A 16,380-nucleotide genomic window follows, 5' to 3' on the forward strand; every position below is an offset into this window, starting at 1 on the left:
GACGACGTCACGGAGAGTTATAAATAGAACACATGTGGTCTCTTTGCAGAAAATGAAGTAAGAAGGACAATGTATCGGCGATAGAGGATTGGTAGAAGTTGACTGCCTCGGCAGTTGCTCCATCCCTTCCCCAACACTAAGCTCGTCTTCATGGCGAGTAGTACGCTCCGACAGAGAGGCCTATGGCAGCTAAAGCACATTTTCACTTTGGAATTGAAATATAGCAATTCAGATAAAACAGATAGGTCGGTTGTATTCCTGTATGCCTTTATACGGTCGAAAGAAATAGAGAAGAGAAAATGAAATAACGCTGGGAAGTTAACGTTTCAACCGGAGGGAACTACTAGCAAGCTATAGAGCCTGAAAAAAGGGAAAAGATAACAAGATTTGCGCGTTACACGTCTCCAAGCAGCAGAATAATATAGCAATAAGCCTGCAGCCATGAAGCATCCTGGTGTTTCCTCTTTGCGAACCATTGTGGCTGTGTGCTCCCTTTGCGAACCATTACCTTCTTGCTTAACCCAACTCGAAAAGCCTGAATTTTCTGTCGCAAAGTTTATTTCATCCCCGTTTTACTTTTGTTCCAAATTCTCATATCCATTGGGCTCGGCATATCTTTTCCATATATGGTTATAGCTGAACAGGGCAAGCACAAAGGACAATGGGGAACGTGCCAACGGCCATCAGGCAGAGCCGCGACCACTTTCACATCCGCATGACTCCTGGAAGGTCTACAAGAGCAAGTCTCATAATAACACACCAGGCTCAAAACACCGGACCTACAATGGTAGTCTTCCACCAAAGTGGCAGGGCCAAGGGCAAGGTCGGCTCCGTCGTTCGCGGAGACTGAGGGCCAACAGACCCCAGTCTACGGCACAACAGTCCTCTCGACCACCATCCAATGATAACGATTTCAGTTCCAAGATGATGCGTCAACCAGAGACGAGGCCTATCTCACAGGATCAGCTTGTCGCAGAAGTTAAAGGTATCTACGCCGGACTGGTGATGGTTGAGACAAAGTGCATCGAGGTGGATAATGCACAATCGTCCAACACTGATACCAACTCAAAGTTGAACAACGAACAATGGCAGGCTATGATCGCACTACACAGAACACTCCTTCACGAACATCATGACTTCTTTCTTACAAGTCAACATCCCTCCGCCAGTCCTGCTCTACAAAGATTGGCCTCGAAGTATGCCATGCCTGCACGTATGTGGAGGCACGGCATTCAGTCGTTCCTTGAACTTCTTCGACATCGTTTGCCCGCCTCTCGAGAGCATATGCTGACTTTCTTGTACCTCGCTTTCAGTATGATGGCCTTGCTCTGTGAAACTGTGCCTGCTTTCGAAGATACTTGGATTGAGTGCCTTGGAGACCTTGGTCGATATCGCATGGCTATTGAGAACAATGACATCAGAGAACGCGAAGTTTGGGTTGGCGTAAGTCGTCACTGGTACAGCAAAGCATCAGATAGATCTCCTACCACGGGTAGACTTTATCACCATCTCGCCATCTTGGCGCGTCCCAACGCGCTCCAGCAGCTGTATTACTATACCAAGTCCCTCTGTGTCCCCATTCCTTTTTCGAGCGCACGGGAAAGCATAATGACGTTGTTCAATTCTACGCCAAGCGGCGGACCGACTCGTCTTGCCCCGCTTGATGCTGCATTCGTGCGCGCTCATAGTATACTGTTTTCTGGAAAGCCTCGGGATCAACTTGACGAGGCGATAGAGACTTTTATTGGTTTGCTCGGTCCTTTTATTAAGAAGTCGCCTAAGCAATGGCTGGAAAAAGGGTTAGTTAGTATTGAGAAAGTTTCTGGACTAATCATACTGACTCATGCAGGTACTACACTGGGATTTCACTAGCATGCTCTCTTCTTGGTTATGGTGCTGAATCCAATGTCCTCATGCGGGCCATCTCCAAGAAGCCCAAGGAGACCGACGTGACTATGGATGGAAGCACTATTTCGGAAGCGATCCCGGACGAGACGTTTGGCCTCGCTCTAGATTTTGCGACAAAGACGATCGAAACGGTACTTAAGCACCAGGGAGACATCCATACGTTACCGTTCGTTCATTGCATCCTGGTCTTCATGAACCATATGACACAACATCAAGCAGCTATTTCCTCTCTGGAAGAAAAGGTCCCCTGGAAATATATCACTTTTATGCTTAATACTTTGTTGGGGAGTTGCGAGCCTGGATACGAGATTCAGAGCCATTTCCGTCTCGCGAGGAAGAACCAGCTCCCACGTCCGTTGCCCGAAGATTTTGCCATGCGAGGTCTGATTTACTCTGAGGCCTATTTTCCAAACGACTGGTTCCAGAATGACAGTATAGACGACGACGAGAGGTATTTTGAGCTACCGTCCGCTTCAGAAGAGCGTAAAGACCGCATTATATCCCTTGGGTACAGGATTGCAACCACGGAAAAATGGCTCCGCTGGGATGAAGAAGCACGCCAGTTCTCAGTCCCAGAAAAGTACGATATAACGTTAGAGGAGGAGATTACCATATGAGCATCCTTTTCTGCAATCTGGCAGGGTCATTTCCAGGCTCCGTCCTTAACAAAATCAACAGTATTAACGTAGAAAGTTATACCGGTACGGCCGAAAGGGTGCTATGCAGGTCATGCCGAATTACATATGAAGGAGCAGACGTACGGCCACTGTTACAAGCGGCAGCTTTGAAGTCCCTCGAGTCTCACCGCCCGCTTGTTCTTGGCGCCATACCTATACCGATCGATCGTTTCAGAGCGTTTCCTTGTGTAGCTCTGACGGGTTCCAAATGTACTTTCCAAGCCCCTGGAGAGTTACCAATTTCTGTCCTGGCACTCTATGAGTGCACACATTTACCGAGACCTTTAGCATTGGGCGCACTTCGTAAATAAAGCAGTAGCCATGAAGCATCTCCAGATCTTTATCTGTCCACACCAGTTAAGCGGTGATGTCCTTATGGCCATTCGAAACGATATCCTTGGAGATCCACTTGTACATCTGTGCACTCCGCTTTGTCACTTTGGTGGAGTATCAGCCTCCAACGACAGCACCCTCCCCCTCCCAGCACTACAATCCTATCAAAGTCAACACTTTATGGCTTCAATCTGAGAAATCCATAAATAAACACATAAGCTGGCTGTGGCTAGATATCTTTGGGGGTTATTCGCTCGAAACGCGCTCGCCTATGCATAATTGATTGTCTATTCAGACATGGACATTTATGTGACAGAAATGGCAATTGGATGCCTAGTGCCTCAAACCAGTCATCTTGTTGCCTTTTGTGCGTCTTTTGTGCGTCTTTGGCGAGCAAGCTCCCTCCTGTTGATTTTTATTCTCTAGCATATTGGTTACACTGGTCACTCTACGTTCTCTTTAAACTTTCTTATTATCGTACTTGCCTGGTGTGATATATAGTATTGGTACCGAGATTATAGGCAGGGTCCCTCATCTATGTACATATTGTGTTGCTACTGCCCTTTCTTTTGTTATATTTATAGTTGCTACGCCAAAGGGTGACTGCCATCGCCCATTCAAGTAGTTGCGACGACATAGAAGTAAGATTGCGAATAATGAGTAGCTTTACATCTCTATCGGAATAAAGAAGTTTAAGCAGATTGATGGAGCGTCTTAATTGAAGTTATTCCAACTGATGGCTGCCAAGGGCTCAAAAGTGATAGAGGAGCGGAAGGTGGGGTCTGCCGTGTCTCCTGTTCCCCGCATCTACTTTTGATCTTAATGTTGTTGTTGGGGGTGTTGCAGTAATGTAGACAAGCCCCAACTAGTAAGAGTTACTCTTCTATACGTCCCAGGAGCTTGATCGAAAAGCTCGAATGCGGGCTTGGGCATTCTTCCGCCTGTTCCTCCGCCTACATATCAATGGCCCTGCCTTACCTCACCTCGATCTCACTCTAAGCCTTGTTCAAGATGCATGGTATTTATCCTGTGGCATTTGAGAGAGAGATGTTTTAAAAGATACCGTTTGCAGAGGCATTATCGACGGTATGACAGCTGATTTGCGTCGTAATACTATATTCTTCGATTGCTTCTGCCATTGGAATTGCTTGAGTTCTCCACTATAGCCGTATCGGCAAAATGAATGGCTCTGGTAGCTCTGGTAAATAGAGGCTACGTATACAGCAGCACTGCTAGCTCTTTGAGCGACCGGTACAGGTACAGGTACTAGCCGGAGACTGGGCATGGGGCAACATGTCAGAGCAGGAGAATTATATTTCACCGCATGTTGGAACGTGGCCCATTCCCGATTAGAATCCTTTAGTAGGATAGAATAGGTTAGGGTAGATAAATAGCACCTATTTGCCATTACAATCACTGGTAGGAGGAGAAGTAAGAAAGCATTCGTTAATTAGTGTTGGTTTATTTTGTTATGAGATCAATAAACACTTTGACTTATATTAGTCAAGATACAGCTCCTATGAACCATATTGCCTTTAATCTTGTGTGTTGCTTCTATACTTTAATTGCGTCGCAGCCAAGGTATACTATCAGGAGTAAACCCTTCTACTGTAATCCCATTCCCAAAACTTGCAAACTTTTGGTTATCCTCATCAAACTCAAGGTCATAGTCCTCCCATCGCACTATTTCGGTTGCGGCGTAGTAGTGAAGTATTGTCCCCGGCCATGGAACAATAACCTTTTTGTTACTGTCCTTATCTGCATTATAATTGTTCAGTCTGACGAATGTAAATGATGGGTAACAGAGGCCGACTTACACCATGATGCGCATGGCTCCGACCAGACCATCTCTGGCATACGTGATTGAACCCATCGGTTGAAAGCGCCTTGGGCTGATTGCTTGACACAGACCGATCTTAGGCGATCCTTCTGTAGCCTGTCGATGACTCTGATAATGTAGTCACTCGTGCGCTCAATCCCAGGATATGCTGAGCCGTTGACCGGACAAATAGGCGGATTAAAAGCTTGGAAGCAGAGTTTAGCTTTTTGGGAAGATCTTGTAAGTGGGTTCACGTACCGAAAAAATTAGGGAAACCAGCGACTGTTGCTGCCAAGTAACTCTCATAGCCCCCATTCATTGTCCATAGATCTGACAAGTTAGCTGTTCCGCGCCCTTCGATCGGAAACCTCGGCGCGTATGGCTCGAAGCCTGTTCCACAAACAATTATGTCATATGTTCGCCGCTGATCATCAGTGGTGATGATAGCATTTCCTTCCACCTGTTTGATCTGGGTAGAAATGAGCTCTACATTTGACGTATTTAGAGCCTCGATATATTTGTCTGCAGGCGTGAAGCGACGACAACCAGCTTTATAATCAGTAGGAACGAGGGCCTTCAAGGCCTGTGGGTCCCCAATCTTCTTGATCATGTGCTGCTTTGCATTCTTAGTAAATTCTTGAGCCGCGTTTGAGTTGGCCCAGAGACCTCTAAAGCTATAGGCTAGCTTTTTCTCGATCCCTAAGCGAAATTGGAAGTACGAATCGGGGTCGATTTCCAACTTCTTGATTAAATCGTGGGGATCTGCCGCCGTATTAGATGTGCTTAGAGTCAGTATAGTAGAGGAGAGAGTGCCTACAATTGACCTGCGCTTCCCCGTTGCGAGAAAATACGTGTGGAACTAGCCATGTTGGCCCACGAACAAAATTACCGATGGATCTCGCATCTGGAGCTGTTAGCAATCATTGGGATTTCTACAATCAAGAGGCTCACCTTTGTGTAAGCTAGGTAAACACTGGGTTGAGCTGGCACCATTTCCTATCACTGCGATATCCTTGCCGTGATAATCCAAACCCTGGGGCCAGTTGGCCGTGTGTATTACGCGCCCCTGGAACGTGTCAAGGCCTTCTATTGCTGGCAGCTTCCAGTTATTCAGCCTTCCTATAGCAATGATAAAAACGTCGCATTTGACAGACATTTCATCGTTAGGTGTCTCGTTCCTTTGCAAAGTAACATTCCATTCGGAGTTGTTCTCATCCCAGTTTGCACCAGTGCATGTTGTACTGAACTGGATATAGCGACGGAGATTGAACTTGGTCACTGTTGATTTGAGATACTCTAAGATTTCAGCCGCTTCCGCATACAGGCGGCTCCACCGGGGATTGGGGTTCCAGCTGTACTGGTAGGCATGCGATGGGATGTCGCAGGCACATCTTGTAGCTTTCAGCAGTTGCCCGTGATCAGTTACTGGTGAATGGAATGCTTACCCGGGGTATCTGTTCTCGGCCCAAGTTCCGCCTTCTTGACTGTTCTTGTCATAAACAGTGATGCTAATGTTTGGCAATCGTGTGGTTGCGTCTTTCAAAAACTGGATGCCGGATATCCTGCAACGCTTAATTGCAAATCCAAGTTGAAACCGGTGATATACTTACCCAGCACCTATAACGACAATACGAATGGGCTTCGGAACAAATGCTGTTGCGGATAACTCCATGTTGAAACTGCACTACCAGGAAATGAAAGAACGGATGTGATATTGCGTAGGATCTCGACTTGCAACTGTCCTGACCGGCCAAGGTTTGGAATGACGCTTCTTATGCCACGGAAGTTCTCCTTCATGAAAGCATGGGTGATGTGTATGTTCTATAACGATATCGGTCTGAGTATGAAAAGCTACGGGCCAAGCATCGGTAGCCAGCCTCTGTGATATCACCAGAATTACTGAAGATTGACCAAACATGGCCTGTTTGGGACGTCCCCCCTGGATCTCTGTGGTTTCAGCAGAATTGCACAAGACTGAGTTCACAGACATGTGAGACCTCTGAAAGCATATTCACCCCCTACAAATGTGAATTTACGTCAGAGGCAGCCCCTAGATCTCATTTACTCCAGACCAGTTTACCATGGCTGATTGTGCCGCCTGCGCCGGCTTCAAGCCGTCGCGAAAGGAGAAACTATAGTGGGTGTTAAGGCCACTTCTGGCAGTGGCAAGATCCGTTCGTCCGCGCCAACACCGACCCATAATTTAGGTTCTAATCTAACAGATGTTGAATCTTAGCATGATTGATGTGGAGCTACCACTCTCGCTGGGAACCTTTGGCCTTGAAGCCAATGCAAGGGCATTTGCCTGATTCAAGAATCCTGTGAACTCGTCAATGAAGAAGAATTTATTTTTCAATTCGGCGTGATGCTTGCTTACTCTGTGCCCCGCGAGCCTTTTGTTATTGTCTCATTTGGCGCAGAGGTCTTACCCCAAAAAAGGTGATAGGATTTGATTGGTTATCGGTTCGCAACTTTGATCTAGTCCTGCCTGGAACACTCTTTGTTCGAACTTAGCGAAGGGATGTTAAGAAGGGAAAAGCTGTTTGGGAACTGCATACACCTGTCGCCGCAACGCAAGAGTGAAATGTCATATGCCAGAGCATGCATGAGAAGCTGGTTTACACCTCTCCTAGCAAGACGTAGAAGACCATAAGGAGTAGTGGTATTTAGGTCTCTCCATTGGGAGCATTTGTTCGAACTACTCGACACCCTGGCTTTTTATAGTCAGATCCACGTTATTCTTTCTAGATATGAAAGGGGTTAGTATCGCACTTCGTGTAGCTGGCTTGCTACTGCAGAGGCCCCCCGTATTGGTTACTGCTGTGCATACCTGCTTCCAATAATTCTTCTCTTCCTCGGCGCTTGCATCAGATACCTGAAGTCCTATGGTTATGTACCCGCATATTGTTTCTGTGCAGAGACCGCAGTTACCGTGGGCCCCTACGGAACCTGCAGTGGTGCAGTCGTCAACTTCGTTATCCAAGCCCATATCGCCGCAGATGTAACAGAGCTGACAATCAACACTACGCCATTTCTCTAGTTGTTCACCTAAAGTCCACAACTTGAGATTCGCTCGAAGCAGGTTCTTATCATTCCTGAACGCAACCCGAATCCCAAAGTGCTCGAGTAAGGCCACTGTAATGCCCGGTTTTCATTACGACGAATTCGGCCCCGTTATTGGTGGTTGTGGCGGCGAATAAACTGTATATTTGCTGACTTGTCTTCCGCTTTCCAGAGGCAAGGATTACAAAATATCTCGAGATTTCAGGGTCCAAAATCTCTTTGTGATACAGCCGTTTCTGCCTTCGTCATGATATCATTCCTCTCCCCTACATCCTAGGTCTGGCCACTTGGTCAGAGCCACAAGAAACCGACTCCCTCCAACACCAGTGTTAGCTACCTGAACTATATCCCCCAAGATTGCAGTCCCCATTCCACCGTCGGCCATCGCGTCCTCCTATTTTGAGTTGTTTCCACACATCCAGATATTGCACCGCTGAGCGACCTGAATTTCGCCCGTCAACACCCATCTGGTAAAACAATAGATCGTTACTACAATTGTCGCCAGGATCTATATATGGTGCTTTCTTGCCAACACAGCCATTAGACCATCTGGTCATGTTCTCTAACCAGTGGTGTGCCCGGGGGGGGGGGGGCGGGGGGGCGTTGAACACGGCACCTGATTCTTCACTGCTTCAGTTGCTAGTGAATCTTGGCTCCCGCCTTCAACCTGTGCTATTGTTGATTAGATTATTATATCCGGCCTACTCAGTGCAGGATTGTTGAACTATCACTGAAGATCGCTCATAATACTGTTGTGTTGTAAACCTTCCAGGTCCTTTATATACATCAGGTTTTAATCTCCCTAAGTCAAGTATTTAACAATAGCATTAATAATATCTGTGTGGCTGTTTCTATGAGCTTTTGAGACTTTCTAATTCAATGCTGAATGCCTCAAAGACATAGGAGTATTTGCTACTCGATGGTTATTGCTTACAAATCCATACATGTAAAGAATGGCGAAAGCTGATAGCTTGAGGCATCACCAATGACGAGAGGAGATATCGTTGGAGGACTTCTCAATCTTCTTCCCGCATGAGCTATAGCTTCAGGCTGCGTAGTATCTTGTTAAACGAAGACTCTAGGTACGAATAGCCCTGTCTTTCTCTTTTCCCGCCCACGATCCAACACAGCTTCTTGCCGCACGACGAGACAACTAAAACATTAATATTGCCGTCCCCAAGCTACTATGCTGAGCCTTACATTAGATAACCAGAAGTAACCGATCAACAGGCATGTGGAGTACGCGCGATACTGGATCTTAGCCAGGGACTTGCGGTGCGTTGAGTATTTACACATTGATGTAGGGGGGCTTGAGGGTAAGGAGTCGACCATTGCAAGAATTATAAAAATGGATAGGGATAAGATCGTGGCATCGACATTACTATATTATAGTCACCTGAAGTTCCAAAGATAAAACTTATTTGACCAAATTGTAATCGTCTTATGAAACTTACACATCTACTTCTCGATCGTTGCTCTTATCTATAGATCATTCTTTCAGTGAAAGGCAAATACCATTAGCCACATTCTCTCACTTCGCTACCATAGCCTTGGTACATACTTCCATTTCTTGATTCTAAAGGAGTACTCTTCTTGGACTGACTTTATACGGCCCCTGACTATATCGTTATCTCATCATATTCTCATACAATCAAATATTCGTTCTTCCCTGCTCACAGTATTATATCATCATGGTCACCACAGCATTATTCCCTTTACTCCGGGTATCATTAACTCCTCAGCAACATACCAACAACATACCAGGACCTCTGCGTGTGTTCTTCTTTCTCATCGATTCTTAAGCCCGACCTTACTTCATCTAGGCCTTACGACACTACCGTCACCAACGAGCAGGACAGCCCAGCCTAGATCGAGCCACGAGGGTAAGGCATGAAGCTTGACAAAGTTAGTGAACGAAGCACTATGCCACTGAGGCGAATACAGTCGTCCATCACCACTGGGCTTTCACTGGAGACTTTGTCCGTAGCTGAGCGTTATGAAGCGCATCAAAATAATTGCAATGATAGTCTTGCGGCAGTGATTGGGAAGTGGCTTTGATGTTGGGTTGGAGCCATGAGGGGAGCTAGAGCCTTTTATCCCTTGGGGAATATATTTAGAGCTCTCTTTACACACCAGACTTCATCAGATATGCTGAGAAGCTTATCTTGGGCATTTGTGTGGGCAGTTGGTTTGCTTCCTGAACTGTGTTTGTGAGGGTGTTATTTTTAGTTGATGGACCAGACAGCTGACGCTTACATCACGCGCCTTACTTGCTACTTGTAAAGAACGGGCAAGAGATGTCTCAGAGGCTGCACGGTTTTGCTATTAGACACGCCCAATCATAAAGGTGGTCTTAACAGAGTGAAGCTGATCCTAATAGCTCGTTTGCTGTTAAAAAACGAGATGAAAGTATTAGGCAGTGGCTTAGGGATCATAGTCAGTATGAGTCGTGAAGTATCATATTCTGGAATCGCATGATAGTGCCCTATATATGATCTTTACATCACGAGACTAGGCGTAGTGGCAGAGTGTGGGCGATTCTGTTTGGAAAGCCTAGGCCTACCAAGTGTCGCTTTTTGAGGTGTTGTTGGAGAAATTACAGACTTTAATATAAAAGACTTAAAAATATGATTCTTACAAGAAACCTTATTTTTAACTTGTTGAAATTAATATTGTTAGTTAAACATATTTCCGTACATAAGAATAACGTTATATATAACCATGTAAACCCACGATAGTGTTTATATTTTTAACGTATTAATAAAATTTATGTCAATATAAAAAGACCGCTTCTCCTTATTAAAGTTTGTATTTTATAAATTAACTAAACGCAACATGGCAGAAGTAGCTAATTTCAAGGAGTATAAAATTATACTTTCTGGCAGGTTTCGGCCCGGATATAATCAACACAAGCTCAAATGCCTTATTTCGAGTTTGCCGAGATTTAGTATCTCTGGCAACCCTAGAGAATTGCCAACTCATTTAGTTTGTGAACAGGCTGTATGGGATAGCAAATCAAGGACGGAGACCATGAAACTGGCCATGGAACGCCGTACAATAATATGCAACCTTGAATGGTTGTTGGATGTTATTGAAGGCCAGCGTGAAGATGGTAACAGGGAACCAAAGAGTTGCCATATACTGTGGCCTGAGGAAGAGTCAGTACGATCACGACAAGCAGAAATAGTCCGCTGCCGACAGAAACTCACAGCCGCCAAAATAGGGGGACTCGGAACAATCGTTGAATCTCATCTAGAGATGCTAGACAAAGGAGAGGCCGGAGAGCGGTTGCTTGACAGAAGCGGAGAGAAATATCTGCTAGAAGCAATGTGGCATCTAAACCGGGTTTTTGAAATCTACCCAGAGCCACCCTCTTCGATACTTGAAGACATTGAATGGTCGGTTGTAGAAGATCCGGAGACAGCCCGCCGAGCAAATAGCCGGGGCTATAGCTCTATTGATCTTGAAGAGGAAGTTTTTAGCCACCCAATTTCGATACGCCTATATGATAGATATGATGAGCATGATCTGATAATTGAGGTAGAAGTCCCTACAGTGAGAAACATCTTGACAGAAATTGGGTCGATCTATTCTACAGCAAATGACAAGTGGTGGTACTTACATAAAAAGGATCAGAACGGCTATATGAAACCACGTAAATACGATGATTCGCCAAAGAGTCAGCGGCGCACTGGAAAGGAGTGGATGGAAGAGTATGGCTGGGACCTAGGTGATTGTTCGTACTTTAATGGAATTCGCAGAGTTGGCGTAGATACTACAATCTGGAAAATAAATTTGCTCACTGACGGAGGGAAGTTGATTTAATATAAAGAATTTAGTTTATATCTGTAGGCCTTTTAAATATCATTATGTTTAAGTTATTTTAAACCTCTAAGACTAATTGTTATTTAGCTAAATCAAAATGGCCTGTAACAAATAAAACGACGAAACGTGAGGTTGAAGAGATAGTTTAATGAAGGAGGGGCTCTCGCTGTGCATGGAACCATGCATGTAACTGCCAATAAGGGTAAACTTTAGGCTGCTCACACAGATGATAGGGACTTTCCTATGCGAATAATAGTTTATATATTTATGATCGAGAAGTCTGATCTTTTTCCTCTTTTCTTGCCACTACGACAGTTATTTAGCTCTATTATCGAGGTTGACTGCAAACTTCTTCATCTCGAAGTCAGAGCCAAGCGAATAGCGAAGTTTTCTAAAGCCTCTCATAGAAGGAGGAGGCAGGGGAGAGAAGTGGGGACGTGTTAGCTCTCGGCCACGCCAGGTTTGTCCTAGTCACACCTAGTGTTGGGCTTCATAGCTTCAGCTGATAATTAATTTCCAGTCATAGGTACATTCAGAGTGAAAATATCTGTACTAACAAAGTGACCCAGAAAACTGATCTGATAGGCATGGAGGCTATTGACATCAGACGAATACCCGTAGAGGGGAAACAACTTGTTACTAATAACAGTAAGATTGAAATAGTTATTTCCATTTAAAAAATAATCCGGCACGGCTTGCTTATAATAAAGGTCATATAGTCGCCAAGGAATCCATTAATTAGTCATTTTGGTCACTGAAAGAGGCTGGGTATTACAGATTTTGCGTCCATGGTTTGGCCATGCCGGCTTTTACCATCATATGGGCGGTATAATGCAACACCCTTTTTCAAATCAAATACCTTGGAGGATGTTCTTGAGTCGTTCGTCAGATTCTCCTTTGTCAATCTGTTTTATCTTTTTGAGATTTTGGTTCAGTTGTTTAAACTATTTTTTGTAACTAGCTATCATTCGTCTGATATGCTTGACTCTGCCTTTGTCATATTTGTGTCGGGTTCCTTTGGAAAGGGCGGTGTTCGGCCGCGCATGTCTTTGCCTTCCTCGGTCGAAGTTTGAGATCTCGTGTCGTCGTGTTCAGAATCATTTAATTCATCGTCTGAGTGATGATCCTTGCGGATCGTCTGGCCAGTTTCCCAGTCGATTTGAGGGTTGTAGCGTCTTAACCATAGGTACCGATGTAACCACGCTAATGTGAAGTCACTCCACTAATCCGTGAACTTGGTGAACCATTATATGAATATCATGTAAAACGGTGGATCATGCTAGGGTAAGGTCGGGGTCGTACGCCACCCTACTCGATTTTCGAAGAGGAACTTTGGCTAGGGTCACGCCAGAAGGGGGTTGAACGCCCTATGAAGCGGTAGAGACCAGTTTGACCGGTAGATACCTAGAAACGTGCCATAATTATATGGTTGTTAGCGTCGTCTTCGGGCAGATATCGATGATAAACGGCTTTCACTTTTAAGGGAATGGATTTATCCTCCTTGATTTAATCGTGAATACACCCCACTCAGTAGTGTTGTCAATACGCTGGCGAACTTAGCCTATGAGTCCCTTCCCTACTATGAGCTCACAGATGAGTTCACACATGAAATTCATAGTATTGCATGAATCAGTTCGGCGTAGTGACACTTATCCCTATCAAGAGATAAAACCCCAGTCAAACTACAGTGCTGCTCTCTTAGCCTAACTTTAATTTTAGGAACGGGTCGACAGCTCTGCTAGGCAAATTTAAACATCAACATGAACCCCATCGTGTGCGATTGAAATTCTTAGTTGGGTGCTGCCTAATTCTTTTGACTTTACCTCCTTTCTTAACACATAATTCTACCAGCTTGTCAGAGTAAGCTAAGTATCTATAACCTATTTGTCTACATTATCATATCCTTATCATTAATACACATGATTGAACGCCGTAGCTAGCTCTGAAAGGGCGATTCTGACAGAACTGCTTGTCGAAGCGATTGTTTGTCCAATATCGCCAGTGAGTCCTCCCACTGTCCGCTTCTCTGTGACTGACGTGGGTTTGGAGCGGACAATGAGACTTGGATATTGCGGAAGATCTATCCTGTCTTACCGAGTGACCGTGAATGAATTACTTCAACATTCGAGAGTCTCTGCAGTGAATCTATAGGCTTCATCTAGCGATAGATGAGATGAGTAATGTGGAAAGAATGCCTCACATTTCGTTTCCAACAAGAGTTATAGCCACTTTTGGTCGTCGCTCAACGCTTACATTCTTGGGTACATTTGGGGAGGCCGTTTTCGCCACCTTTTGGCTTACGACCCCTTCCAACGCTAAAAGGCGGGAAGAGTTCATCGGGCGCTTCCCATGCTTTCCTGACACCGCCAAACAATGAAGCTCAGTTAGCAATAGTGACGGCCGTGACTCATCGCCGGCTGTGTGTTGGGCCTGATGCTGACATTGAGGTTCCATTGTTTATGCAAAATTAATATTGTTTTTGGTTAGATGGAAGGGAGACTGATCGTTTCGTTCAGGTGGCGGAGACGGCCTCAGTAAACTACAATGTAACGAAGATATGCTTCCAAGATGATTATAAGTATTGACCTGACTTCCCTGGCGGATACCTGAAGGACAGATGCTCAGTATAGTCAGGTCCTCAGTACATTGTCCTAGAATTAAGTGTGCATTGTCTATGGAGCAGCTGCAAAGACTTGTGTGACCTTGAAAATTCTTTTAAATACTATAACCCTGTGATCACGTCAGAGATAGCTTCTAGATCCTATTTTTACCAGGTTGATTCGCCATGACAGAGTTTTCGCGTGCAACGGCTTCAAGGCAGTGGCAGGATCCTCTCATCCGCGCCATCACCGATCCGGCAGGCCCTAGTTTAGCAGATTCCAAATGTTAGCGATTGATGTACATTTTGCGCTCCTGTTGAAGAACTTGTGATGATGAAGCCGATACAGAAGCATTTGCCCTATTCACAAGTCCTGTGAAGTCGGTGCTCGCTTAACCCTCGCTCCAATCAATCAGTTCAACGCTAAAGATTCACACGTACCTTCCTCTTAGAGTAACCATAGCGATCGCGCAATTGGAGGAAGTCGGAAGCCAATTACTCTACCAGTTGCAAGACTGCAAAACAATAATTACAGTGTGCTATAGCATAAGGTCTAATTTGACCATATGAGAGGCTGATACTTACTTCGAGGGTACTCTGAGACGATACAGACTACATATAACGGAATGGAAAAAGAAGAGAGAAGAGAAAATTAAAGAAATTGTCAACTTGAATATGGCTATTACGAAGCAAATTATAATCTGCTACATACTGCGAGCGTCTCGATGATCTTAACTTAAAGGTTTCAGCCAGGCCAGGAGCTGACCAGTGGCAAATGTGTTGATTGGACCTTCAATAGCTGGCCGACTACAGGCCGGGGGCCTTACAGAGTAGATATCTGTGTTGTCACGGTCTACTCGCATATAAATTCCCCCGTCGCATATGTCTGTATAAAGGCAAACGAACGAGGGAAGTTGGAGCAAATGAACAACAGGCTTTCAACTAATAATATTGTCCATCCTGTAGGACCTCGGCATGACTATCATCTAGGCTTTGCTTCAACCAGTAGGACTCCATGCTGTTCATACCTGTCGTGTGTAATTTTAGAGAAGTAATCTTTGGCTTCCTTCCTGGCAAGGCGAACAGCTTCCTTGCGCAGATCTCGACTCGCCTGACTCTTGCGCTTGATATTGTGTGGCTGAGGCGAGGGTCTCGCCGCTCGTGTAGAGCGACGGGAATTAGCCCTTGGTGAATATGATAAGAGCTTTGCTGAGTGACCACGTGTGATAATTGCCATGTTGAATGAGGGCTCTTCACCTGTGAATTTCACACCTAAAGACGACACGTCGCGTGAGAAAATTCGCTGAGCACACTTCGTCAGGTACTGACATCTGAGTTGCTCCCACTCGATTGGGAGAAATATCTTCTATACGTCTGAAGAAGGAATACAAGAATTCGGCAAGAAATGGAAAGGGGCTATTCGCGTTCGATAGTCAAGGGGATTGGTGGTTGAGCTGTTGTTAGCATTACCTGAAGAGGAAACGCTAGAGGTGGAAGATCCGAGGCAAAACATAAAGCCATAGAATAAAGGAAGAATACCTACAAGTGGAGTATCTTATTAAATACATGAAATGCCTGCTCTTGAACAAATTTGATATAAGAAGTAGTCTTGTATCAACTCTACTACCTGTCACCCGCCGATGGGCCCAGAGGTAAGCACTAGGAACAGGTTTCACACGCTAGTAGTTGGATTCACATATATGCCCCTGTTCGTACCCAAGCGAGACCTGGAGCAAAGAATACATTGCTGTGATCAAAACGATTACTTTTGACATAGTAGGTGCTTCCTTCATTACAATAATTCGCACTATCCAAGGTCCCAATCGTAACTTGTCAGCATTACAGCCATTTCAACGGTCGTTTTGGCACAAGACGCATGTCGAATCAGTGGTGCCATTAACTCAGCGACTTCTCAGGACTCACTGAGATTGGCGGGTAACGTATCAAGTTCTATGTATTATAATAGGAGCGGCGAGGCTCTCTCTCGCTATGGCTTCAATCTGTGCATTAATCACGAGTATATCTCGCATAATGATAGAGACCTACTCAATCTCGGCTTGCCCACTGAGCGAGCACATCAGATTACCGAATTTCTTTTTCTACTTTTGACACCAAAAGCATGCGCCCTATTGCCGTCTCAGGATATGAAATAATCG

General features: G+C 45.1%; 5 protein-coding genes across 5 annotated transcripts; 2 read left to right on the forward strand and 3 right to left on the reverse strand.

Annotated features, from left to right (window-relative positions):
* Window positions 1–924: 924 nt before the first annotated feature.
* On the forward strand, window positions 925–2,525 carry FOXG_14104 (uncharacterized protein; the record flags this gene model as incomplete). The annotated part of the gene is made up of 2 exons (XM_018394167.1): window positions 925–1,799; window positions 1,850–2,525. 2 exons carry the CDS (start codon window positions 925–927, stop codon window positions 2,523–2,525), a joined length of 1,551 nt encoding a protein of 516 aa, XP_018253687.1.
* A 1,954-nt stretch (window positions 2,526–4,479) lies between these two features.
* FOXG_14105 (uncharacterized protein) lies at window positions 4,480–6,409 on the reverse strand (the record flags this gene model as incomplete). Its single annotated transcript, XM_018394168.1, has 7 exons — window positions 4,480–4,676; window positions 4,736–4,942; window positions 4,996–5,479; window positions 5,562–5,641; window positions 5,689–6,128; window positions 6,183–6,299; window positions 6,348–6,409. 7 exons carry the CDS (start codon window positions 6,407–6,409, stop codon window positions 4,480–4,482), a joined length of 1,587 nt encoding a protein of 528 aa, XP_018253688.1.
* A 1,063-nt stretch (window positions 6,410–7,472) lies between these two features.
* Window positions 7,473–7,726, reverse strand: FOXG_21419 (uncharacterized protein; the record flags this gene model as incomplete). The annotated part of the gene is made up of 2 exons (XM_018401754.1): window positions 7,473–7,481; window positions 7,568–7,726. 2 exons carry the CDS (start codon window positions 7,724–7,726, stop codon window positions 7,473–7,475), a joined length of 168 nt encoding a protein of 55 aa, XP_018253689.1.
* A 3,104-nt stretch (window positions 7,727–10,830) lies between these two features.
* FOXG_21420 (uncharacterized protein) lies at window positions 10,831–11,625 on the forward strand (the record flags this gene model as incomplete). The annotated part of the gene is made up of 1 exon (XM_018401755.1): window positions 10,831–11,625. The coding sequence occupies one exon, from the start codon at window positions 10,831–10,833 to the stop codon at window positions 11,623–11,625; it is 795 nt and encodes a 264-aa protein (XP_018253690.1).
* A 3,541-nt stretch (window positions 11,626–15,166) lies between these two features.
* FOXG_21421 (uncharacterized protein) lies at window positions 15,167–15,461 on the reverse strand (the record flags this gene model as incomplete). Its single annotated transcript, XM_018401756.1, is given in 2 exon segments — window positions 15,167–15,242; window positions 15,253–15,461. The coding sequence occupies 2 exon segments, from the start codon at window positions 15,459–15,461 to the stop codon at window positions 15,167–15,169; spliced, it is 285 nt and encodes a 94-aa protein (XP_018253691.1).
* Window positions 15,462–16,380: the final 919 nt, after the last annotated feature.

The sequence above is a fragment of the Fusarium oxysporum genome, chromosome 6 (assembly GCF_000149955.1).
Source record: "Fusarium oxysporum f. sp. lycopersici 4287 chromosome 6, whole genome shotgun sequence".
Lineage (NCBI taxonomy): Eukaryota > Fungi > Ascomycota > Sordariomycetes > Hypocreales > Nectriaceae > Fusarium > Fusarium oxysporum.